Source organism: Panthera pardus, unplaced genomic scaffold (genome assembly GCF_024362965.1).
Source record: "Panthera pardus isolate Hobbes unplaced genomic scaffold, ASM2436296v1 HiC_scaffold_25, whole genome shotgun sequence".
In the NCBI taxonomy this organism is placed as follows: Eukaryota; Metazoa; Chordata; class Mammalia; order Carnivora; family Felidae; genus Panthera; species Panthera pardus.
The window spans coordinates 72,434,402-72,461,372 of NW_026526821.1; the positions used below are offsets into that span (position 1 = coordinate 72,434,402).

General features: G+C 37.9%; 1 protein-coding gene across 2 annotated transcripts; it reads left to right on the forward strand.

The window, feature by feature from the left end:
• On the forward strand, window positions 1-26,546 carry CUNH2orf73 (chromosome unknown C2orf73 homolog). Of its 2 annotated transcripts, XM_019421790.2 has the most exons (5): window positions 1-917; window positions 4,969-5,182; window positions 11,697-11,850; window positions 25,110-25,225; window positions 26,014-26,546. In XM_019421790.2, the coding sequence occupies exons 1-5, from the start codon at window positions 892-894 to the stop codon at window positions 26,380-26,382; spliced, it is 879 nt and encodes a 292-aa protein (XP_019277335.2). In that variant the 5' UTR covers window positions 1-891; the 3' UTR covers window positions 26,383-26,546. The 2 variants fall into 2 exon arrangements, with proteins under 2 accessions (XP_019277335.2, XP_053746671.1); XM_053890696.1 differs by lacking the exon at window positions 4,969-5,182 and having other exon boundaries at window positions 6-917.
• Window positions 26,547-26,971: the final 425 nt, after the last annotated feature.

Consider the following 26,971-nt stretch of genomic DNA (forward strand, 5'->3'; position numbering starts at 1 on the left):
CAATGGTGAAATGAGGTAAGAAAATCCGGGGCCAGAAGGTGGACCCAAGTCATCAACTGCTCTTCCCAGGAACTTGCTCTTTTTGGATAAGTGCTACTCATCCCTAATCCAACCTGCTGCCATAGCCTACAGCCCCCTCCGCCTGATTCTGAACCCCACTCAGGCTGGAGCAGATGCATACACCGCGGGGAGCCTCATTTGCAGGAGATGAGTGTTCCCTTGCTCTATTTTAATGCTTGCTGCCGGGTCGGTGAAGGAAGATTTGCCAGAAATCACGGAGAAGAGCGACAGCCAAGCTTTCTCAAGCAAAGACTAGTCAGCCCACAACAGCGAATCATGACTTGCACAGTATTTAACGGTTCACGTAAACAAGTTTCTCCCCTGCCTGCGTGCACTTTTGGAGCCAGCTCCGGCAGACGTGGGCAACGCCGGGGAGGCCTCCTGCGGGGCTCGGCGGGGACGCAGGCGGTGCAGTCTCCGGCACCAGAGCCAAGGGCCACGGGGAGGCTCTGGGAACCGCCCTTCCCGATCCCCAAGGACAGGGTGGGCCTTACTAAACACCCTGCTCGGCCCGATAGCAAAGACCAAGTTCAAATACAAAACGTCCTGCCTGGGGCGTGTCCGGAAAGGCCGCCCAGAGATCCGGCCAGCAGCCCCCACCGAGCCAAGCAGTCTCTCCCGCTAGTTTGCGGAGCCGAGCCGGGTTACTGCGCCTGCGCGCTCCGGCTCCGCCCCCACGCCGCTTTCGGAGGCCTAGAGCCTGGAGGCCGCCGTCGCTTAGCAACGCGGGAGTCACAGTGGCGGCTCTCCACGCACCTCTTTCCTAGCAGGGCTTAGTGCCTGATCTTCGCGTGAGGCTCCTCGCTGCCTCGTGTCAGGCCGTGGGAGCCCATGGAGGGAAAGGAGGATAAGCGGCAGTAAGTGCTGGGGTTTGGTTTTCTATTTCCCCTTACAAAAAATATTTCCCTCCTTAGGGGACGGTGAAGTGAGACCCGAAGGGGGGGGGGGGGTGGTTCTCAGGCCATCAAAGCTTTTCCTCTTCCATCCTACCTCTCCTTTCTAGTAGTTGAGCGCTGACAGTGATACTTTTTAAAACACGCTGTTTACTGGGCACCCACTGTGTGTCAGGCACCTTACATGCATTACCTAGCCTAAAATTCTTCAAGTCCTGTCGAATCATCCACTCCTTCTCATACCCCACAACTAAATTATTAGCAAATCCTGTAGGCTTTATCTTTAAGATATATCCAGAATCCACCACCTCCACTATCATCCCCACCCTGGCCCAACTACTGCTAGCATCTCTTACCGGGATGTTGTAATGTCTCTGCTGCTCTCCTTGCCTCTGCAGCGTCCTCAACACAGTAGTCTGGTCTTTCTTACAACGCAAGTTAGATCACTCTTCTCCATTGGCCATTGCAGAGTGAAAGCTAAGGCCTCTGCTGTAGCCTATGGGACCTGCACAACTGCCCCTCTTCCTTTATTTGGTCTTCTCTGCTGCTTATCCTCTGACTCCAGTCTGCTCCAGCACATAGGCCTCCATGCTGTCATCTGCAGTGATTCTCAAGTGTGGTCCTCCAGCCACATCAGCATCAACTGAGAAGCGATTAGAAATGCATATCCTAGGGGCACCTGGGTGGCTCAGTCGTTAAGCGTCTGACTTCGGCTCAGGTCATGATCTCAACCGTCTGTGAATTCGAGCCCCACATTGGGCTGTGTGCTGACAGCTCAGAGCCTGGAGCCTGCTTCGGATTCTGTGTCTCCCTCTCTCTCTGCCCCTCTCCTGCTCATGCTCTGTCTCAAAAATAAATAAAAACATTTAAAAAAAATTTTTAAAGTATATCCTTGCAGGCTCCCCACCACAGACTTACTGAATCTGAAATTTGGGGTTGAGCACAACAATCTGGATTTTAACAAGACCTCCAGGTGATTCTGATGTACCATAGATTCTGAAAACTATTGACCAAGGTGTTACAGCTTAATATGACATGGAGCCAGGAGTATTTGCTCTATGTTTGTCACTAAACAATGGTTCCCAAACTTTAACCTATATAAGAATCTCCTGGAGAGCTGGTTAAAACAGTTTCCCAGGAAACCTGCCTCAGGTTGGGATGGGGCCAGTGAATTTGTACTTCTAACAAGGTAACAATTTATGTCAATACAGCTACTCCTGAGACCACACTTCGAGAAGCACCACCTTCGAGAAGGACAGGTGCTTCTGCTGCAGTATTTTGGCAATTACAGTTCACTCTGCTAGAATGCTCTTCCTCAAATATCCTCTTAGCTTGTTCCCCTCTTTCCTTTTTTCAGTTGCCACCTTCATAATGCAGCCTCCACCCTGTCTAAAAATGCAGGCTCTCTCCCACATACATACACTCCTTTTCCCCATTCCCTGCTTTATTGGTGTCCTTAGCACTTAATGCCATCTAAAAGACTGTATGTTTTACTTATTTGCTTTCTCATCTGCCTTCCCTCACTAGAATGTAAGCTCTGTGAGGGCAGGAAGTTTTGTTTTGTTATTCCTTTATCCTCGGTGCTGTGAACAGCACATAAGTCAATAAATACCTGTTGAAAGAATGACTTATTCAACGTTATTGTCACATCTCTCAAAATAGGTATTCTTTCCCTTACCATGCAAATGAGGAAACCAAAGCTCAGATAGTAAATGGCAGAGTTGGGATTCCAACCCAGGTCTTTCTTCACTGCCCATTAGTGTTTTTGTGTTTCCTTCTGGTAAGAAATTACTACAAAATCATATAGTTCATGTTTATGTGTTAATCTATAGCTACTCACATCACAAATACTTTAATTGAACGAATGCATACATATGTAAGCATGTAGCCACAGTCCTTTGTTCAAGGACCTGATGGCAATACAGGTGTACTGCTGAGTTACAACCATGAGAAGCAGATAGAAAAAACTGACATCAGAAGTCTATAATAAATCAATCATGACCTTTAAACAAATACTTCTGTCTCTGGAAAGGTAATAGAAAAAGCCTTATAAATTATTTACACTTTATCAGTAATCAATTTTTCCAGATCCTTTAAAGAGGGCAATTTTTGTTGGGATTCAGGGAACTAGAATCCAAGGGTGCTGAATATTGTTTGTATGTGTATTGGAGTGGGGGTTGGGAGTATACAGCTACACTCAGCCAGACTGAAAAACAATTCCAGTTGGGGTGCCTGGGTGGCTCATTCGGTTAAGCATCGGACTCTTGGTTTTGGCTCAGGTCATGATCACTTGGTTCCTAGAATCAAGCCGAGTCAGGCTCTGAGCCTGCTTGGAATTCTATCTCCTTCTCTCTCTCTCAAAATAAATAAATAAACATCAAAAATAAAACAAAATATAGATGCACCAAAAATATGCAAATATTATCATGGCAGTCCATTTACCTGTGATGAACAGGATGCTTCCCCTCATAGGTGGCTATGTAATGATGAATGAAACAGTCTTTTCACCTTCATGGAGCTTACTGACTAGTAAAGGATATTTATAGTGCTTACCACAAACAAATAAAAATCTAGGTACATAAATTATAAATTGTGTTATGAAAGAAAGTACTAAAATAGAGACTACATAGGGCAGGAAGCAGGAAATCTAGGAAAATCCTCTGAGGAGATGGCTCATAAGCTGAGACCTGATTGATAATGGACCAGTCCTGCAGGGAGCTGGGAAAGAGCTGCCCAGGCAGAGGGGAGAGTGTGTGCAAATGCCCTGAGGGGGGAAAACTTGTGCTTCCAAGAACTGAAAGTAGGCGGCGGTCTGGAGAAGAGAGGGGAGAGAGGTCTGAGTGCCTTTGAAGAGATTAGTTGGGGAGCTGGGTCACATGGCCTCAGAGCTATGATAAGGAAGTAATATTCACTGTAAATGCAATGCAAAGCTATTTGGTGTTTTGTTTTTGTTTTTTAGTTTATTTATTTTTGAGAGAGAGAGAGAGACAGAGAGAGAGAATCCCAAGCAGGCTCTGCACTGTCAGCATGCAGCCCCACCCGGGGCTCAGTCCCACCAACTGTGAGGTCATAACCTGAGCTGAAATCAAGAGTCCGAGGTTCAACCAACTGAGCCACCCAAGTGCCTCTTCATCTGGGGATTTTAATTGAAAAGATGGACCCAGCCTTGGTTTGAAGTTAAGGTAGAGGTTATATTTTAAGGGCCAAGACTAAGCAGAATTACTGACTTTCTCTGTAAGTTTGGAATCCTATTTATTCATCTTCCATGGGTCAGGGCTTTGAGTTTAAATGCTTTTATGTAAAAAAGTATTCACATTCATCTATTTCATCCTTACCATTTATTTTCCCAGTATGTGAGATTTTAAATTACTGCCTTTTATAATGTCTATCACTCTTTATTTCAAAGGAGAAAAATTCTATAAATTCTTTCTAAACATTTTTTAACATTTAAAAATTCAATAACGTTCATTTTTTTGGTACCAGTGTAGTTATTAAAAGCAAAAAGTGATGAGATTGAATTGACTGATCTGATCTCTATACAGTGCTCTTTTCCTGAAAAGATAAATTATAGTGGTCATTTGTAGCTTTTATAGGTTTGCCAAGTGAACTTTTAAAGTTAAAAAGCTGTCCTTGTCTGGGTAACTGATTTTTACTAAGTAACTTTTAAAGAAGATGAATTAAGATTAGCATGTAACTTAGCTACATGAATGAAACTGCAAACATGATCTGTAACGTTATCAAATCACTATTCATTCTTTACTCCAAGCAAATCCAAGTCTGTATGCTGCACTGGTATATTGTTATGAATAATCATTAATAACACAAATCCCTTTATCTCTTACATGAACTGAAATGAAAAGATACCCGTCCATATTTTAATACTCCCTTATAACTATTAATAAAACCTAAGTTGTCTTGACTGATACTCGAAATATATTTAAATTTTATTTTATACAGTTACGACACAGTATGGAAATGCTCACTGGGATAAATTATTTACTATTCTGTTTTTCAGACAGCATAAAAAAATAGAAGATGCTGGTATAGAGTATGTAACTGAAAAAAAAGAAGAAATCAAATATGACGAAAAACCCGGGAAAAGTGTACAACGTTCAAAACCATGTGTCGGGAGAGGACGTGTATATTATGCAAAATTCATTCATACAAATGCAAGAACATTGAATGAACCAGTTCCTTACATAGATCCCCAAAAAGGGCCAGAAAAACAGGTTGGATGGATGTTCCTTATATACAAATACAGATTTAGATTCAGAAGCTGTTTTGCAGGATAATTTAGTCACAGACTACGTAAAGGATGTGACATAGCTCAGACTAATACTTCTTATAATCCAGTAGTTAAAAGCAGTAACCTGGGACTATTCTTACAGATAACTGTCACATACAAACAATATATAAATAAGGAAGGAATCCAAATAATTGTTTTTCTAGATTGGGTCAGATTATAGCTACTTAGTAGTGCTTGGCAGATACTGAAGAGATCGATAATATTGTATTTGTGTCACATATTCTAAGATAAAAATTTCCCATGATACTCTGTATAAAATAATAGCTACCATTTATTTAAAGTGTATAAAGTGCTAGGGATGAGCTAAGTGTTTATATAAGTTATATAAGTTATATACTTTAATCTGTGTGATAGTTTCTAAGAGGTACTATTGGATAACATAACACAAAGAAGTAAATGAAGATATCTGAGATACATTACAATGTTACAGTTGTGTTTCTGACCCTGGACTGTTGGTTTAGTCAAAACACACTTTTATTCACTGTTATACTAAATATATTCCATTATCTTTTTTCTTTAAAGTTAGGCTTGTTGAGGTATAATTTTTTGTATTAGTTTCTGTTACTGATGTTACAGATTACCACAAATTTAAACGCTAGTTTAAAGCAACACCAGTTTATTCTCAACATTTCTTGAGCTCAGAAGTCCAAATTTAGTCTCATTGGCTATAAGCAGGGCCGGTTCCTTCTGGAAGACCTAAGGGAAAATCCAGTTCCTTGCCTTTTCCAGCTTCTAGAAGCTGCCTGCATTCCTTGGCTCGTGGCCCCTTCCTCTTCAAAGCCGGTAGCATGGCATCTTCAAATCTCTGATTCTCCTGCCTCCTTCTTCCAAAGATCCTTGTGATTACATAGGGCCCACCTAGATAATCCTGGTAATGTCCTCTTCCCAAAATGTTTAATTTGGGAAAGCTAAACATCATACCTGCAAAGTTCCTTTTGTCATTTAAGTTTATATGCAGTTGTGATTTAACTTACAACTTAAATGGAGATTTCTTTTAATGACCTGTCTTCACCTCTGTAACATCAAATATTCTTGTCATAAAATACATGGCATGCCAGGACACTGTGTGTGAATGGGAGATCTTCTTGGGGCAGGAATTTCTGTAGTCAAATATGCTTTAATGTCATGTAGTAAATCTTTACATGGGCAGTTTTAAGGCTATTTTGTTTTATAAACAAGCAATTTGGGATTTAAAGATATTGATAGTCCAGGCCTACACTGGGGAAATAAGTCTAGTGCGTAAATCCAGGTTAGTGAAATTCCCATGTTTCTTACAAAGTTAATGAAAGACTCTCCTGAGCTTTTTTATTCAGGGCTGAATTAAAACCCAGCTGTTAACTGAACCCATCCTTACCTTGGAGGTACTAAGAAAAGAAGTCAGTTTGAGAAGAGAGATATAAAATGTAAAAATCTCAAAAATTAATCCAACTACTTTTCTCTTACTCCTAGTTTGTAGGTGTCTTGGAAGCTGCTGTCAAGATTGGGCAACAGAGTAGCAGAGTATTAGGATTCTTGTTATTTGGTGCTAAAGGCTACATGAGTCAGAGGCCTGTAAGAGAGGGTAGAGGTAGCGTTAAAGGAAGGAAGAGGATTCATAGGAAAGACTGCTCCTGGGTATGAGTGAGGAGGTACAAAGGAAGAATGAAGGTGCATCCCAGAATTAAGAGTGAATGTGATTTGGGCATGGAGTGAAGGCAATGGTCCTATTTAAAAAACAGAACAAGAACCTTAAGTGTACTCAATTCCACATACTTGAGTAATGCTCGTTTCACAGATCTGTACACTTTGTTCCTTTATTTAAGATGACAAGTTTCTTCTTAAAGGTTAGCTGTTTTTTGTTTGTTTTTAATTAACTGGTTCGTAGTAGTACTGGCTTTAAAACAAAGATGAAGAAAATAAAGTTGCCTAATGTTTAAATGGACTGCTGTCTTATGTATTTTGCTAAGATAATATCTTACGAACCTAACACCAGGTTGGTTGATTTTACTTATTTACAAGATATTTAAATGAAACAATCACACAGTTCGACCTAGGGACATAAAATTGGAGCTGCCAGAAAAAGTAAAAAGGAGCTGTGGCTCAATCACTTTCAAAGAAAACAGTTTGGTGGTCTTGTGTTTTTAAATATTGGTATTTTAGTGGCCCTTGGTAGCTCAGTCAGTTAAGCGTCCGACTTCGGCTCAGGTCATGATCTCACAGTTCTGGAGTTCGAGCCCCACGTCGGGCTCTGTGCTGACAGCTAACAGCCTGGAGCCTGCTTCAGATTCTGTGTCTCCCTCTCTGTCTTTCCCTCCCCCCGCTCACGCTCTGTCTCTGTCTCTCAACAGATAAACATTAAAAATATATGTATTGGTATTTTAAGAGATTATGCTAGTTATTATTTTCAAAGTTTATGTTTCAGAGCATTAGCCCTGCCTATGTACTCAACAAAATAAAATTCCAAAGTCAAATACATTTTGGAAAAGCTGAATTTTTAGATCTTAAAACTTTACAAATCACATTTGTACATAAAGGCTCTAAGAAATCCTGTGATAAACTTATTTAACTTTACTTCTCCCAATATTTCCCTAATTTATCTAACTTTGGAATCTTGTATATAACACCTATTAATACGCTAACAGAACTGGTATCCCAAAAACACAATTCAGGAATAACTTTTATCGGTGACATGACCTGCTTAAAAAGAGGTATTGTCAGCACTCTGGGTCTCCACAGCAAAATGGAGAAGAGCATAGCTACGGTGTAACTCCCAGTGTTTCCCGTAGCACTTCATTTTGTTAAAGCCATTGAACTCTACCAAGAAAGCGTGTGATTCTCTAAAAGCTGCTGTCAGAAGTCTGCATTTCCCTAGGAACCCATGAAGCGCGATTTTGTGATCTCTTATGAGCAGCCATCTTTGCCACACTGCTGCCGTGGAGGTCTGCTCCCCACCTCTTGCATTCTCTTAACCGGCTTCTCCAGGGTGCCCCCATTGCTTTTACTGCTTCTTCCCCAAAGATTCTCCCTTAATTTCCCAAAGAATGAAAAGTAATTAGTGTCTCCTAATGCACTTCTGAAGGCTTAGGGATAGCAGTAATATAACAAAGATTGTCCCACATTGGTTTCCAATGTGGCTAAGGAGCTCACAGTGTAATGGCCAACAGGCCTTCCAGGGGTGGAGATTAATGGGAGCCCTCTCCTCAGGAATCTCCAGATGTCTCCTTACCATGGAGCTCCAATGACTGTGATCCTGGGGCGGCAAAGGAGGCAGGCCTTGGGCTAGAAGGGAAGACATCCTCCTTTCTCTGTATTCAAAGTTTTGAACTGACAGCAGCTATCCTGTTAGGCAAAACCCCTTCCGCAATCCACAAAAGATGGACTGACCCCTGAAGTTCAGACAAAGCAATCACAGTAGAGGATTTTTCCTGGTTTGCCTTGTTTCATCATAAATAACTCATGTCAACCCCTCACCATCCATTTCAAGTGATGGTCCACAGAGCAGTAAATTTTTATTAGTCTTTTACTTCAGCGTGAGGCAAAGGGGGGAAAAAAAACAAGCTTCCACCTATCCCTTTAATCTTATAATCTCTTATGAGCAAATGTTGGACCAAAATGGTATGCACATGTGCATGGGCCCATACACACTCTCTCTCTTCCAGGAACAAACCAGACTTTTCAGGCAAAGGGCAGGCTCTCCAGAAATAGAAAAGAGAAAAACAGCATTTTTTTTGAACTGTAGGATTTCCTTCTGCTGAAGTGAAGATTCATCCAATTTATGACACTAATCAGAATACCTCCACCAACTCTGAGGTCTTCAAATCATCAGTCACACTTTGGGAGCCATTGTTCATTCTTTGCTTTATATTTTGTGAAACTAAAGAGACCATTTTGGCAAAGTTCTAAAGTTCATGCTTTAAGGAGAACTTTTGCATTATACTCTTGTTCAAGAAATGATTGAATGCTTCCAGGCATGTCCTAGCAGTTTGTTTTTCCCAGAGTCAGTTATCCAGTAACCTGGGTGTTAGTAAAATAAATTCCTGATCAACAAAAGAAGATAATACACAGTGTGCTCCTTAAAACCTTTTTACAGAAGATCTTTCTCAAGATACTTACTTAAAATCTCTTTATTGTTACATTGTCACTTCTCAAATAAGTTAGGTAGGTGTGTGCTTATCTGGCTTTGCATGCTACAGCTTTTTTTTTTTTTTTTTTAGAGCGAGAGAGAGGGAGCGCATTAGAGTGCACGTGCAATGGAGGGGCAGAGGGAGAATCTTAAGCAGGTTCCATTCTCAGCACAGAGCCCTATGCAGGGCTTGATCCCACGACCCTCGGATCATGACCCGTGCCAAAATCAAGAGTTGCACGCTCTACTGACTGAGCCACCCAGGCACCCCTCTACAGAAGATTTGATAAAGCAGTGTAGCACAGAAGTTAGAGGCATGCAGAGATGGGGGCAGGGGTCTGACTTGGACAGCTGTGCTGCCTGCTAGGGATACACTTTGGGGAAGTTAATCTCCCAAAAGTTTTCTCATCTGTAAAGTGGGTATATCTACTTGCAGAATCGTGACAAGGCTAAGGGAGAGAAGGCCTATAAATTTTAGACCTTGGGGCATAATAAGCACTATGATAATTGTGCAGTGGAGGAGGGCTGCAAGAAGCAGGCATTCTGACAACAGTTAGATGTGACTATTTTCAGCCAGATAGTGAGAAGACACCATCTGTTTAGTAATCTGTTCTAGAATTCCCAGGATCGACATCAAGTAGTCTTAATTTTGATAATTCACCTTTCAGCTCTTTCTGAAAAATGAGGTATTAGCCCATCTCTTCTAGTCTCCAAAATTCCCTACTTCCTAAATTTCTTTGATCTCTGCAATCTTATTCATTACCCCTGGTTACAATTTGTTATTGGCCTAAAAACCGGCACTCATTTAAAGTTGCCAAGGGAGGTCTAGCTCTCTCTTTAATTAGTCAGGGCTCAGTTCCCTCTTAGGTCCCCGTTCATCCTGTCTTTTTCAGTTTGAGGATAATTCACTTAACGAAGAACCTAAAGTTGAGTAGCTCTGACTTTCAGCTCTGAACTGTGTACTCTTCTCCAAATTCTTAGTCCTTCTGTGATTTTTTTGATGTAACAGATTTTTTTTCTCACAGAAAACCCTATTTTTTGCTGCCTTTAGCATATTTCATGAATTTCTTCTATCTAAGCTTCTTGACAATCTCCTGACAAGTTGACTCCATGAAATTATTATTTTTTAAAATTTGATACTGTGTACCTCTTTTACACATGCCTGTCTTTTTAGAAACTAAGCTGGGAGCTGACTCCCTATGGAGCCAGATAGATGTTTTCAAATGCCTCTTACTTTTTATATCAATGTAGCTTCAATTGCACTGTCAGAATTTTACTTATTTGAATCTCATATTCATCCCCCTTGAATCATATTTTTAAAGCCTCTGACTATAACATCATGGTTGATTTTTTAAAAGCCTGATCTCTTTCCTCAAAGCCCAAGGTAGGTGTCTGATTATACCCAAAGTTACTTTTGTTGTCTAATAATATCCAAGAACTCCTGGTTGTCACAGTTGTTTTCTCTCAAGGTTGTCTCGGGTCTAACTGATCAACTAGATTTAAAAAATACATATTTAGTTAGCATTAAGTGGAGTAACGGTTCCCCTCACTGTTTTCACAACTTCTAAGAGATCAGATTGTAATATGTACTAATGGAGAATGGATCAATTCTCCCTTTCCTGGGTACCTAAGGCAGGTTTTACCATCAAAAATTCAGTAACATTGGAGGTATTTTTCCTTTGAACAAAGTTTTTTTCAAACTGAGGCATTAGTGAATTATAAATCAATGTGGGTTGCAACTAGCATTGTGAAATGAAATAGAAGAGACAAACGATAAAATAGAGAAATAGTCAAGCATATAGTAAGAATAAGTGTTGTCTTGTAAAACTTAGTTTTATGTATGTGTATGCATTGTGTGCTCTTATATGATATGAGGTATATTTCATGCTGTTGATCACAGACTAAAAACTATGAAAACCACCATCTTAGATGATAATACATTATTTGTACTTTCATAATGAAAAGTATAGAACATAATTTTTAGATTAAATCATATATACACATGTATATACATATATATAATAAAATGGTAGTACAACATATAGAAATATAACTACTTGGTTGATTTTTACCACTCCATCTGTTGATAGAAAGTACCTTAAGAATTTAGTAGCTATATTTTAGCTAAAAGTACATGATAATTCACTTTTAAGTACCATTTAAAAATTTAAGTCCTTGAAAAAATATACTTATTCCTAGATTTCAGAATTCCATTTCGTACTAGAATATCCAAAAGCTTATTGGATTGAATTACTAAATATTCACAGATATCAAGCAGCACATGAAAATGTTCTACAGTATCCAATTTTGTGTTTCCAATTTTTTTCCCTTAAAGGGTGACTGGTGGTCGCACAGTAAAGGAATGGAACACCCCTTCCAACCACCTTATGACACTAAGAGCACCCAGAGGAGTGACTTTCAAAAACCAACATGTCCATTGGTTTTGCCAGTCAAACACAGCAAGTTGCAAAAGCCTTCTTGTGGAATAGGTAAGGTTAGCTATGATAAAACCTCTTTCCCACTCTCTGAGGTTATTCCGCTCTCAAATTAAAATGCATTACATGTACTGGCACCTCCTGAACAAAACTAAATGAAAGAAAAACCCAACACGTGTAGAGATGACTGCTGTGGAGGCAAAAACTAAATTTATAAAGTTGAACAGATCTTTTTAAACCACAGAACTCTTAAAACTCTTATTGTAAACATAAGCATAATGCATTCATTCCAAGAAAAAGAATAAAGAATGCTATGTTTTCCCCACTTACTGACCACCTCACTCTTTTTCCAAGAGATTATTTCACAGGTATCCCACCACACATTGTAGGAAATACTATTAACATGGACCACTAAAACATTGTCAGATATAAAAGTTATTTACCTGACAGTATCATAACAATAACCTAAATCTTTCACATTTAGTCAAGTGGTATCTGTTTCCTACCATATGTCTTAGTCATCTCTACTGCTGAAGTAGATTTAGTAAATGTTAAAGAAATGCAAGACCAAGTCAAAACAATATAAAAGTTCATAAGCTAAACTTCAAATAATTTTCTGAACATGACAGTAGACAACAAAGGATTACTTTTAGTAGTCAACAGGCCTATTTTAGCCTCTGTGATCTGGCCAGTGTAGTTAAGATACAAAGGGCAGATAGACTGAAGTTCAGGATATTGGAAAATAGTCATATTCAGCATGATTTCCACCTCAAGGGTGGTAGTTAATGGAGAGAACTGTTAGATAATCTGTAACATGGTCTGTCCTTTAGAAAGGTAATGAAGTTTTCACTTGTGATTCAAGATGGCAGACTGAACACAAAAATCTAAGTCTCCCACCTCCCAAGAGTCTATTCAATGACAACAAAGCAATCAACCCATAAAGATGAAGAGAATGGAAAGAAGAACTTTCTGTGGTGTGGGAAGGAATGAAAACTTGCTGATAGATTAAAGAGAGCAAAGAAGCAATAGCTTAGAAAATATAGAGGGAAATGCAGCAAAGAGCCAATCTGCCTGACAAAACCCCAAAGTAGCTGTAGGCTCAGTCAACAGGCATAGCAGAAGGCAAGAATGAAGGGGGAAGGGGACAGTCCAAGGGTTACTTAAAAGTCTATCTTTTATTTATTTATTTTTTAAAAATTTAAATGTTTTTATTTATTTTTGAGAAGAGACAGAGCATGAGTGGGAGAGGAGCAGAGAGAGAGAGGGAGACACAGAATCCGAAGCAGGCTCCGAGGATCTGTGCTATCTGCACAGAGCTGACGCGGGGCTCAAATCCACAAACTGTGAGATCATGACCTGAGCCTAAGTTGGATACTTAATCAACTCAGCCATCCAGGAACCCCAAAAGTCTGTCTTTTAAATAACCACTCCAGTCGTGAACACTCTTCTCTATGCCAACATTAAGACTAGTTGAGCCCAATGTCTAAGCCAGATGTCAACTACCACACCAGTTATTTTTTTTTGTAATTCAAGTTGATCTCCTATCCTAGTCTTAGTTTAAGAATGGACAGCCAAAGTACAATTATGCAAAATTATTCTTTTAATGTTTACAGGGTAAAGTCAAGGAATTATCACAGAGCATAAAACAACCACAGCAACAACAACAAAATAAGAAAAATATGAGAGAATAAAAGTAAAATGGAGTATCAGTCTGGGAGGTCCAACTTTTCTGGAGCTCCAGAAAAGCAAAGAATAAAAAATGAAAGTGGAGATAATTATCAACACATAATATTCATTGAGTACTTCCTATTTGCCAGGCACTTTATGGAACTTTCTAAATATTTCCTCATTCAATTCTCATACCAGCCCTCTGGAATATATTAGTATGGTAATATTATTAATACTCTCAATTTTCAGAGAAGAAAGCAAGCACAGGGTTTAGATAAATTGTCGAAGGTTACATAGCAAATAACTGCTATTTGAACTCAATTTGGAATTCAATTTGGACTCAATAGGAAAATTTCCCCATATAAAAGAGAGGCATTGGAAGAGTCTAGAGAGTGCTTCCAAGTATGAAGAGGAAAAAGATACAAACTATACACCGTTATGAAATTGAAAAGCAACAACTATAAAAAGAAGATTCTATCCGTTCCCATAAAGAGAAAGAAAAATAAGTCACCATCTAAGAAATAAGTATGGAATTAAGCAGCACTGATGCAAAAGCACAACAGAATTTAGGTCTTCAAAGTTTTCAGGGGAAAAGATTTTTTTCCTTAGGAAAGAGGATTTATTTCACACTGATACTACAACCATTCTTTTTCAAGTGGCACCAGGTATTGAACGCACTGAGAAAGAAATGTAGTCCTAGCTCAATATTTGGCCCTTAAGTGAACAAAATTCACATAATTATATCATAAACACTATTTCATAGTTTTCAGCTTTTAGCATCATATAGACAGAATATGGAAATACTAAATGTGGTTACAGAACAGAATTGTGTTATTAGCCTTACCAAGAAAAGCACATATCCAGTTGATAGAAGATGGGAAGTATAAAAGAAAGGTGCTAATATCTTATTTAACATGAGTATTCAAGATACTATCCTAAACAGGTGAATCAAGGAACAGAAGTTTAAGGTTGAAGTCAAAAGAACTAGAACAAATTTATCTCTCTAGCTCTGGCCTTTCTGCTGAACTTTGAACTCCTATCTAGCCACCCACCTAACATCCTTTCTTGGATAGCTCATCTCCTTTCAAACTTACGATGGCTAGAATAGAATCATTCATTTTCTCCCTTCAAACCTATCTTTTCAATAAATCCCACTTCTATTCCCCCTCAAGTTTTGATAACCTAGGAGTCATCCCCAAACTCTCTACTCTATCCAATCCATCAGCAAATCTTGACACCTCTATCTCCAAAATACACTCCAAATCTTACCAATGTCATACAGCTTCTGTTTCCCCGCTTCCTCTCTTTCTCCTCCAAAATGTTTTCCACACCATTGTTAGAAGGATCTTTTAAAAACACTCATGATATCACTTTCCTCCCTTAGATCCTCCAGTTACTTCTCATGGTTTGTAGAATCAATTTCAAATTCCTCACCATGGCCTACCTGTCAGTCTAATCTATGGAATCAGTCTGTCTCCTATTGCTCATGACATCATGATGGGGGATTTTGAGAAGGGGCATGTAACTCAGGCCAAGGAGGCAGAAAATGTTCTCTAAAAGTCATGGTTGTTTCTAAACCAATTTATGCCTGTGTACTTGTTATTGTATTTCCATAATTTAATATTCTTATAAATCAAAATCTGAGTACTAGAAGACTTTCTATAAAACACTCAATACTTTGGAAAGGCTTGCCAAAAGGTCCCTAACTTTTGCAAGTGCTAATTAGGTGTAGACAAAATCACTATAAATAAGAGGAGCTGGAGTGAATTTTTTAAAATCTTAAAGGATTCTGTACACATTTCATTTCAAATGTGTCTTTAACTTTCCAATCTGTTTTAAAGAAACAAACTAGAAAGGATATATTAGCGATGTGGTTTGTGACAGAAACACAAAGTTCAATTCCAGTCAATGGATACTTCTGCAAAGGAAATGCATTGGCATTCCAACAAAAATGTGGTGAATGAACTGGTGAGAATAACTAGTATCTAAGTTTGGTATTTATAATTTTCTAGGAGTCTTTGTTTTAACTTTTTTGGTTAAGTAACCAGTCAAGTCCTGTTCTTTCTCATAAGGAGTGGTTGCTTCTACTCTGGTTCAGTATGGGACATGGTAGAAGATGTCACCAGAGAGCTAGGCTTTGTTCTAGAATGACCAGGCAAGGCCCAGCCATTTCATAAGAGATGCCCCCAATGTCAGTACCTGTGGTTCTGTTCTGCCAAGCCAGTCTATTTTCCCAGAGTGGAATCCTCCAAATCTCTCCCTGGAGAGGGGAACAAAAAATCTGGAAATTTCTCAGATAGTCCTCTCTTTGCAACTTCACCTTGTACCACATCCCGTGATCCCTGCCCTTGAAATATCTAATACCTGCATTTTCTGAGCCTTACTGGGACCCCACCCCATCCCCATAAGTACTTAGTTTCCAGCTTTTTGTGGTCTACTCAAGTTAATTGCCACTTAACCATCTGCTTTCCGGCTTCCAAATTTGTTAAGATCTTTGTTCTTCTTTGGTTCTCTTTTTTTCGAAGGATTGAAGCTCTTTAAATGTCTCTACTATCATTGTACTGGTGTTTGGGGAGGAAATAGGGGGAAATGCACATTTTGAATTTGCCATGTTTAACTGGAAATCATGGTCACTTTATCATCATCCAACACTCACTCTCTTAGAATTTAATACTGATTTAGCACTTACAGTAGTTTAGTTGTAGACTCATTACTTAAATTTCATCATTTTATTTACTCAGTTCATGAAGTGGGAATAATAATCCCTACTTTGCAGGATTGTTATGAGAAATAAAAATATGTGAAGCGCCTACCACAACGTACTATGTGCTATGTTGGTACATACTAGACAACAAAGGAAGCTATTTCTATTATTAATTTTGCATTGTACTAAGTTATGTGTTCAGTTGGAATTTAGCTTTGAAAACAGGTGTGGAAGTCTCTCTTTTCCCTTTCCCCACCCTCCCTCTCCCTTCACCACCCCCCTCCTACTCCTCATTCTTCTGTTTCTCAGTTCTTTTATTGGTATTTCTCATTGCCAAATTCTTTACTGTTTCCCAGATCATAGTATGATACCCAGACACAACAAATGTTTATTGATTAATGATAATTACATACTATTCAACAGATTAAACTAAAGACATACTGTAATTTAAACTAACATACACACTATAATATAGGCCTGCAATTTATTCATATTTTAGATGGTGTTTGGGTACTAGTGAAAAGGGTTTTTAAAAGAAAATATTTTAGTTTAGCATTTTAAAATGTGTATATATACCAGTTTGTATAATCCAGATTTGCATATATATATGTATATATATGCATGTATATATATGCATATATATATGTATATATAAACGCATACAGACATAGAAAATGTGTATGTAAACATGCATAATACCAATTAAAAGTCATCTCCTGGTCATTCTGTTCCATCAGCCCACTTAATTACACTTGGTCTTTGGCATTTCAGCAATGTCATCTTGTGCTGATAATGAAAGTGCCCTTTATTCTTGTACTACCACACAATTTCCTGGCCGCCATCCATGGTCATTTCAACAAATGGCTATGCTCCATCATATCTGAGTCCCTGTAAGAATAAGTGTTCACTTTGGGTTTTTTGTAATAAAACTTTATAAATTGGAAAGGCTGATATAATTTGTGAAGGAAGTCATTTACACTTAAATGAAACTTTGGCTGTTTATCAACCGTTTGCTATTTTAATGTTTTTCTTAATTGAAATTCAGATTATCATTAAAAATAATTTTCTAAAGTAGGATTTATTTTGTGTTGCTTTATTTGTCCCAAGGTGTAGCTTAATGATTTCTTGCCATAGATACATTCAAGTTTTTTTCACTGTATTTTGAACATCTATAGTGTTATTTTTTACATTAATAATATTTTTATATAAGATCAAAATAAATACCATTTAGAAGAATGGAGTTTCTGATAGAAAAATATTACTGATGAATGTTTTTTTTTTTTTTTTTATTTTTTTTTAAGTCTTATAAATTTTTTTTTTTTTAATATATGAAATTTACTGTCAAATTGGTTTCCATACAACACCCAGTGCTCATCCCAAAAGGTGCCCTCCTCAATACCCATCACCCACCCTGCCCTCCCTCCCACCCCCCATCAACCCTCAGTTTGTTCTCAGTTTTTAACAGTCTCTTATGCTTTGGCTTTCTCCCACTCTAACCTCTTTTTTTTTTTTTTTTTTCCTTCCCCTCCCCCATGGGTTTCTGTTATGTTTCTCAGGATCCACATAAGAGTGAAACCATATGGTATCTGTCTTTCTCTGTATGGCTTATTTCACTTAGCATCACACTCTCCAGTTCCATCCATGTTGCTACAAAAGGCCATATTTCATTTTTTCTCATTGCCACATAGTATTCCATTGTGTATATAAACCACAATTTCTTTATCCATTCTGATGAATGTTTTTTAAGCAGACACAAAAAGTTAAGATTTCTCAAAGTAAAAGCTGCTACATTCCCACCAATACAAGGATTAAGTTGTGTGTTTGAATAAATCCTGGCTTTGTTGATAAAATATAGACGGCTAGACACCAACTTGTTTTGTGGATCCTTGTTTAGAAATTTTCTGTTTTAATTAGATCAAGTTTCCAAGAAACAGAGAGGGGATTTCAAACATTCTTCATGGACTTTGCCTTATGTTTCGTAATCCTCATATAACAAGGCTTCTTTTAAGTAATTACTTTGGGTTCAATTTGAATTCTGAAGTAGAATAACCACTAAGAACTTGAATATCTTCTTTGATGTTTTCCTACTTAGATGTTCTTTACTATTGTTGGTTTGTTTAAAAGTCTCATATATATGCATAAATGCATATGGTAGTTATGTCTAATTTTAATAGATAAAACGTCTGGGTAAGGAATTTCTCTGATAGCTCAGATTCCTTTCCTCTCCCTTTATTTATTAGTCCCCATAAAGAAGTGTTTTTTTTTTTTAAGTTGTTATTTTTGAGATTCTGAGAGGTTCTAGATCACTACTTAAAAGATAAGTCATTATAATTGACTTAATTGACTTCCTTCTGAAGTATTTCTGTTGCTTAATTGCATAACAAGTCACCCCCAAATTTAGTTGTCTCAGACAACCATCATTTTATTTACTCATGATTCTGTAATCTGGGCTAGGCTCAGCTGGGCAATTCTTTGGCTCATCTTGGTGGTGGGCACTGCTGTGGCTGCATTAAGTTGGCAGGTCATCTAAGGACTAGATTCAGTTAGGAGGCTGGAATGACCAGGCCTCCCTTTCTACATGTGGTCTCTCCATGTGGGTTCTCCAGTAGGGTAGCTGAACTTCTTACATAGCAGCTCAAGGTTTTCAAAAATGCAGAAACAGAAGCTGAAAGGCTTTCTTAAGGTTTATGCCTAGAACTGGCAGAGTGTTACTTTTGCCACGTCCTGTTGGTTAAACCTAATCTCAAGTCCAGCCCACATCCACAAGAAGGGGACTGTACCAGGATATGAGTAATGGGAGACCAATAAACTATGGCTATCTATATAACAGACCACCACAACATCCCTAAATTGTTCTTCCCATGATAGTGTAGGAGTAGCCAACTCTTCACTCTTCTTTTGTCAGAAAATGTCTTTAAATTGCCCTCACTCTAATGAGCGAAAGTAGAGCTGGGTATACAATTTTGGGTTTGTGGTTATTTACCTTTTGTACTTGGAGGATATTATTCCATTGTCTTCTGGATCCTATTGTTACATCAAATCTGCAGGAAATCCAATTGTTAATCCTTTGAGAGTAATATGTTTCAGGATAAGATTTTTAATATTTAAAAGGGGACTTTGTATATAGAAAGAGTTATTTATAGTTACTTATGATTTAAATTAATATCCCAGATTTAATATTACAAATGAAAAATATTTCTTTCCTTAAGCCTTTAATTTTTAAATATTGTTTCACTGTCATTGCAAGGCTCTTTGTTTGTAAGGGTTCTGTAGAGGTGGGGAGAGAAGCACGAAAACTGGGTAAGTTAAAATGTCACTTTTCTTAAATAAATACTCCTTGGGTTGTTGTGAGCTTTTGGTTAATATCTAGAGTTTTTTCATCTTAAGTTTATTTATTTATTTTGAGAGAGAGAGAGTGCATGCAGGGGAGGGGTGGAGAGATTGAATCCCAAGCAGGTTCTGCACTGTCAGTGCAGAGTCTGTTGTGGGGCTCAAACCCACGAACCATGAGATCATGACCTCAGCTGAAATCCAGAGTCAGAAGCTTAACCAACTGAGCCACACAGATGCCCATAATTTCCAGAGTTCTGAGAAGTTTATTTTGATTCTTTTTGTCAGAGTTCTCATTGCTATTATGGAGGAGCAGCTTTTCAAAGGCTCTTATTCTGCCATTCCCACTGATGTCCTATACCTTTCAGTGTTTGGGTTAAAAATGTTTCCACTATTTATTATTTTTGTCTGGTATGCTGTTCACTGAACAGGAGTCCTAAACCTCGATGTAATCAAGTTTTATCAACTTTTCACCTCTGGATTGTGCATTGGGTATTTATGAAGAGTTTTCCTATCTTTAAGTCACAAAAATATTCTACATTTTCTTCCTTGCTTTTATAATTTTACCTTCCATAAATATGTCTTTAATCCTAGAGTCTGTCTTTATGTTAAAAATGTTAAACAGTGTTAAATAGAGGAGATATTCTATTTTTCTCCATGGAGAAGTATCCTGGATGCCATCTACTAAGCAATCCATGTTTTCCTTGTTGCTTTGGACTTCCTTACTTGTATGTTATGGTTCTCTTATGGGTCTGCCTCTGAGCTCTCCATTATGTTCCTTTGGTTAATTTTTAGGACTTGGATCAGTACTAATGTATTTTAATTTTCTGAATTTTTAGCTTGTCTTAATATATGATCAGGAAAATACCCATTCTTTGCTTTTCCTTTTCAAAATTGACCTATTTATGGACTTTTATTTTTCCATTTAAACTTTGGAATTTATGACATTCTTCAAACTATCCAGGTAGAATTTTGATTGGGTTGTGTTGACATTATAGAGTAATTTAGGAAAATGGTCACATTTATAGTAACCTACTATCTCATCCTATCTAACAGAATGGGAAAGTCTATTCAGACTTTCTAAAAAAAATTTTTTTAATGTTTATTTATTTTTGAGAGAGAGAGAGAGGATGCACAAGCAGGGGAGGAGCAGAAAGAGAGGGAGACACAGACTCCAAAGCAGGCTCCAGGCTCTGAGCTGTCAGCACAAAGCCCCATGCAGGGCTTGAACTCACGAACTGTGAGATCATGACCTGAGCCGAAGTTGGACACTTAACCAACTGAGCCACCCAGGCACCCCTATTCAGTTCTATTTTTATGTCTTTAAGAGAGTTAAATTTTTTTTTCTCTGTGGATGTCTTGCAAGTTAGTTGTTAGTTTCTAAAACCTTGATATTGTTCAGTTTTTGTTCCCACAGAGAACATATTTTTTGTTTTCTTATCTAGTAGATTATGGTTTTGATTTTTATACACTTAACTGCTTACCTTCCCATATTCTTACTCTCATACTTTGTTGATTCTAGTGGTTTAGCTATTCAGGTAATCATGTTACCTACAAATAATGACAGTTTTTACTCTTCTTTTGCAATCATTTTACTACTTTTTTCATATATATATATATAAAATATTCTCCAGTATCTCCATTAATATGTTAATAAACAGTAGAATTTTAGTTCTGAGTTGTTATGGGTATACTTATTTTTTTTGTTATTTAGTCCATGTCTTTTTAAAGAAATAAAAAAATTTGTTATTTTCTTCTATCTTATGTACTCTCCTTGATTTATTTCTATTCTTATTTGAGTTCTTCCTCTTGGAATTTTTTGAGGTTGATCTGTTTTATGGGGAAATAGTCTGAGGACTTACTTGCCTCCCAATATTTTTTTATTTTGGCTTCACAGTTGAATGACTGGTTGGTTGGATATAAAAATTCTAGGCTTGAAATTCTTTTCCCTTTAACATTTTAAAAATATTAATTATTATCTTGTGTCCAAGATTGTTGCTGTGAATTTTAATATAGATCTGCTTTTTCCTCCTTTGTAAGTAATCTACTTCTCTTTTTCAAAGCATTTAGAATTTTCTTTGCCCCAGATAACCTTATATTTCTCTATAAAGGGTCTTGGATGTGAGTTTTTCCTTATGTACCCTACAGGATTGGGAGGAGAGTGAGGCAAATGAGAGACCCAGGGAGCAAAACTTGATGAGGGACTCAGTCCCAGGACTATGCAAATGCCTCCTTCAATTTTACATCCCATGGGTCTCACTTGCCTCAACTTACTCCTGGACCTGCCACCCTGCTTGGTAATTTGTGAGCCCTTTCAACCTGAGGTCTTTGGTCTTTCTTTAATTCTTGGATATTTATCATTTTTTAAAAATAGGCTCCAATGTGGGGCTTGAACTCATGACCTGAGATCAAGAGTCACATGCTGCACTGACTGAGCCATCCAGGTACCCCTATCATCATTATTTCTTTAACCATTTCCTTCCCTCTGTTTCTTTACTTAGGTCTCCTGAATTCTACCATCCATTCTTTTATATTTTAATTTCTTTATCCTTTGCTGCTACCTTTGGGAGAGTTTGTCTTTCTAGTTCATGAGTCTTTATTGATCACATCTTTTTTAATTTAGCTATTACATTTTCTTTGATTTCTGATATTTACATGATTCTTTTTATTGACCTCTTCTTGCTTCATATTAATAATACCTTCTGTGTCTTTGAGGATATTTTTTATGCTTATTTTAAATTCTTGGAGAACCAGTTCCAATTACTCTGCCTCACATAATATATGTTTTAAATTTTGTTGTCTTTCTTTATAATGTCTGTCTAGTTTATCTTAGGTCATGTTCCTCAAGGGGTCAACAGCCCTGTGGGAGGAAAGTCTAAGGACTAGGGTCTGGCTTTGTGTGCCTCCCAGTGAATTTAAAGGAAAGAAAAGGAGGGTGAAGCTGGAGAGTGTCAGACCCCATAAAACCAATTTTGACCATTTCCATTTGCTGTCCCTGTACTAGGCCAGTTCTCTAGTCAGAACACCACACCTCCCCCCCCCCCCCTTACTTTAAACTCTTATAAAGAGGCATCACAAGAAAAGACAATCTCTTAATGTTTTCAACCCTACCAGTACTGATGGTTTCTGGGGAATGGTAGCAGAACAAACGCCTAAGAGGACAGCATGCACCCATTTTCGTCAGCTCCTTACCTGGAGGGATTTCTGTCCTGTTCGAATGTTACTAAGTTGACAACAGATGGCTAGGTAGTTGCCACCAGTTTCTTGCCCCTGAGGCAAGCAATGATCTTCCCAAGGCAATGTGGGGGGAAGTCAAGAGCAGGTTTTGAGACCTCTTCCCCACTTATTCTCTCTTACCCAAACCTGACCTTCCTACCATCCAGCCCAAGCTGCCACCAACCCTTCACACCAGTCCACTAAAGCCTTTGGGTTTCTCAGAGTTGATAGTTCATCAGTCCTGCTTCTTCTCCCTTTCATGGTTTCCTCTTTCATCAAGATGCAAGACCCTCTCTAATTTGATCCAGCATCTTTCAGTTCTGGAATCATATTATTATCTGCATTTTAGAGAGGAGGGAATTGAATTTCAGTGAAGGTAAGTGATTTGTACACCACTAGGAAATGTGGTAGGGCTAGAATTTAAGAACATGTCTATCATATCCCAAAGCCCATGCTTTGGACACTCCATTAACCCCACCAGATGAATCACTGAATTTAGAGCTGTTTCATTTTTTTCAAGAAGTTATCAAACTATGTTTCTAAAAACACTAATGTTCTGTGAGCTGGACCATGGCATTCACCCAAAACCTGGTAGTCTTTTCCCAACTGGTAGAAAAAAATATGTGTAAGTTATGGTTAGAATTTTCTCAATGTCATAGTTGCCCACACATTTTTAATAACTCTTTGGCACCTGCTGTTCCTTAGTGCACTAACAAATCCTAAAAAAAAAAAGGTAATGATTAAGAAGAAATGCATTTTGAGTAACTTACTTCAATTAAAAATCAAGAAAATTGGGGCACCTGGCTGGCTCAGTGGGTTGAGCATCTGACTTTTGATTTCAGCTCAAGATGTGATTTCATGGTTCATGGGATTAAGCCCTGCGTTGGGCTCCGTGCTGACAGTGGGGAGCCTGCTTGGGATTCTTTCTCTCCCTCACTCTCTGCTCCTCCCCATTCATGCTCTCTCTCTCTCTCTCTCTCTCTCTCTCTCTCTCTCTCAAAACTAAACTTAAAAAAAAAAGAAATCAAGAAAATATTATCAGTTAGCAGTTTTTCCCTGGTAATGAGGAAAGATTGCCATTTCATATAATGTAATATGTAAATACTTAAAGACTCCTCATTCCTGCTAGTAAAGTTAGTTTATATCAATGTCTGAATTCTGAATTGAATTCATGAATGCTTAATAAGTATGAATTTACTAACATATTTCTCCTTCTTATATATTCTCCCTAATTTTAAAGGCAAGATTTTTAAAAAATTAAATTTCATTTTTTAACAGTTAACACACATGCATATGATACAAAATTCAAATAGCACAAAAGTATATACAGTGAAAGTGAATCCCCATCTGTCCCCGAGTCACCTAATTCCCTCCCCCTGTAGCTATCACTTTATCAGTTTCTTGAATGTTATTCCAGAGATGTGGTAGGTGTACATAGACTCTTATGTATCAATTTTTTATAAAAGGGAGAAATTTTTAATTTTTCCTTGACATAATTTTACCTCACTAAACTGAGAGTTGCTGTGACCCTTTTATAACCTTGTGTGCTAAAAGTAAAAATAAAATGAATTTTAAGAGTTATTAAAAATGTAAAATAGAGAGAGACCAATATAATGAACCCCCTATATACCATTCACCCAGCTAGAAAGATTATTTAAAAGTGATTTTTAAAAGGTTTAACACTCTTACAAGTTTTCAGAATGTCTGTCAATGGGAAATGAAAAGAATCACGTGTTCAGCTACCACTACAGCAGCCCTGGGGTTTTCCAGTTCATTCTGTTAGTGCTAAGTTGGGAACAACAACTGCATAAATTTCTCATAGCCTTTCCAGTAGTAAAAATATAAGTTGACAAATGATTTGTTCTTACACTTTTCCTAAAATTTTGGTTGGTATCTGGGCAAGAAGCATATCTAAAAGACTTTTTTTTTTAAGTTTTATTTATTTACTTTGGTGGGGGAGGGGCAGAGAGCAAGGGAGAGAGAGAGAATTCCAGGCAGGTTCTGCACTTCAGCGCAGATCCAAATGTGGGTCTTGAACTCACAAACCATGAGATCATGACCTGAGCTGAAGTCAGATGCTTAACTGACTGAGTCACCCAAGGGCCCCTCTAACAGACTTTCAAAGCCATTATTGCATTAATATTAGTTTTAGAATTTTAGTAGTAATATTTAATATTAGTTTTAGAATTTAATAATTCACATATGGGGTAAGTTGATTGTTTTGATTTGGTTCTTTTCATGGAGAAAGGATGATGCATCCATTATATTTATCCATACCTAAAAGAATTTACTTTTATTACAATTGTTGATAAAGCATGATTATGAATATTGATTATATTTCCACATACAAATCTAATTTTTGTCCTGACTTCACACAATCTTTTTTTTCGCTCAGTTCCACTTGCCTCTCCTGAAGCATCAGCAGAACTTCAAAAGAATTTTATAGAACACATCTCTTATTTACATCAATACGATTCTAGGAAAAGTCCCAATGAGCCCATCCCGGGAAAGGTGAGTATTCAGAATCAATTATTTAATATTTTAGGATGGGACAGATTTATGGCAGAATGTTAAGCCTTCTCAAGTCATAACCATCTTTCTAAAAGTCTATTTAAACAAACTAGCATGGCTGATAGGATAAGATCTCAACAACATGCCATGGTTAAAACTAAGGAATGATGTCAGAATTTTGGATCACAGTCTTTGGAGTTTGGTTTAAATTATTGTAATCATTCACTTGAGGTAATATCAAAGCAGTTTGATATGCTTTTGGATATGCTCATGTGGGTGTGGCAGGGGAATGCATGTAAGATTTACAAAGCCAAACAGCAATGTAATAGTTGCTGGATTTTTTTCCAACTGCAAATGTTTGTTTTCATATTTCACCTTAAGTCTTTTGTTGAAAACTAACAGGCATTTGGGATACAGTCACAAACCCTTAGGTCTATGAACCACAAGTTGCCCTATAGAGCAAGAAATGAATTTGATATGACTGGTCTTAAACAATCCAACTGATAGAACTGTTGAGAATGAGAAATGAGATTCTGCTTCTTTGACTTTCTGTGTTTCCTTTCTCATTTATTTTCTGGCATGCCCTATGTTATAAGTGATTTAAAAGTTTCACTAATAATGATTATGCCGCTGTCTTGGGTTTTGGAGTCAAGTGACAGCCAATGAAGAGGCAGAGAAAGAAGTACCTGCCTTGCCAGGACTTGAGCTAACACATGAACTGAGTTCCCAGCTGCATCTTCCAGCAACTTGCGTGCCCTGGTTAATGTCAACTTTGTTTTCCTTTCCAGCGACATGGAGCTTTTGTGCAGACAGAGATAAAACCAGGGAGTAGGCCAATAGTTCCTACGGGAACAGAGGTATTACGGAACGCTCCGGGGTCATGCTCATCAGAACAGTCCAAAAAAACAGAGAAAGGAAACTCAGCGGAAAGCAAAATGATCTCACCAGGTCTCTGCCGACAAAATTCCCCAGAGCTGTTAGAGACTGAAACTCACTTATCAGAAACAGACGTCAGAGGGGCAGCCAAGGCATGCCCCAGAAGTCCTGAGAGAAGAGAGAAGCCTGCAGACACCTTCCAAATAACTGCAGTAAATGCTCTTCTCCCCAGGCATGATCCTTTAAATCCACCAATAAAAAGCCAGAATAAATCAGGATAAATTACCTTCTTCAGATGAAAATCTAATTCTTGGAATGTAGACAAATTTCAGAATCACCATACAAGCCCTCACAGTTGCTTTTTCTGTTATCAATAAACTAAAGAAATTCAATTCACATAAATGGGAAAATGAAAAAAAAAGACAATTAAAATACACCAGAATTTAAGAGTGGTCTCTAATGAGTGGTGGGCTATGAGACATATTTTTGTGCTATATTATTTATAAACAAAACAATTTTGGTTTGCATAAAAATGAACATAACTGACAAATATAATACTTTTAGAGGAGAGGCCCTATGAGATAGTCATTCTCTGGGATCAAAGCAGGGTTGGATTTTGGTTCCACCATGTATGACTTGTGTGACCTTGGGTGAATTACTTAACCTCTCTAGACTTCAGTTTCCTTGTCTGTAAAATCAGGATAATAGCAACTTCTCAAGGGTTAGTGAGCATGAGATTATGCACACTGATCGGTAAGTGACCAATGTAATTACATCATCACTATTACTATAATTAAAATTTCCATTTAAGGATAATGTTCTCCTATAACCTTAAATTTTCCTCTTTATTCTTAAACTTTTAGTCCCTCT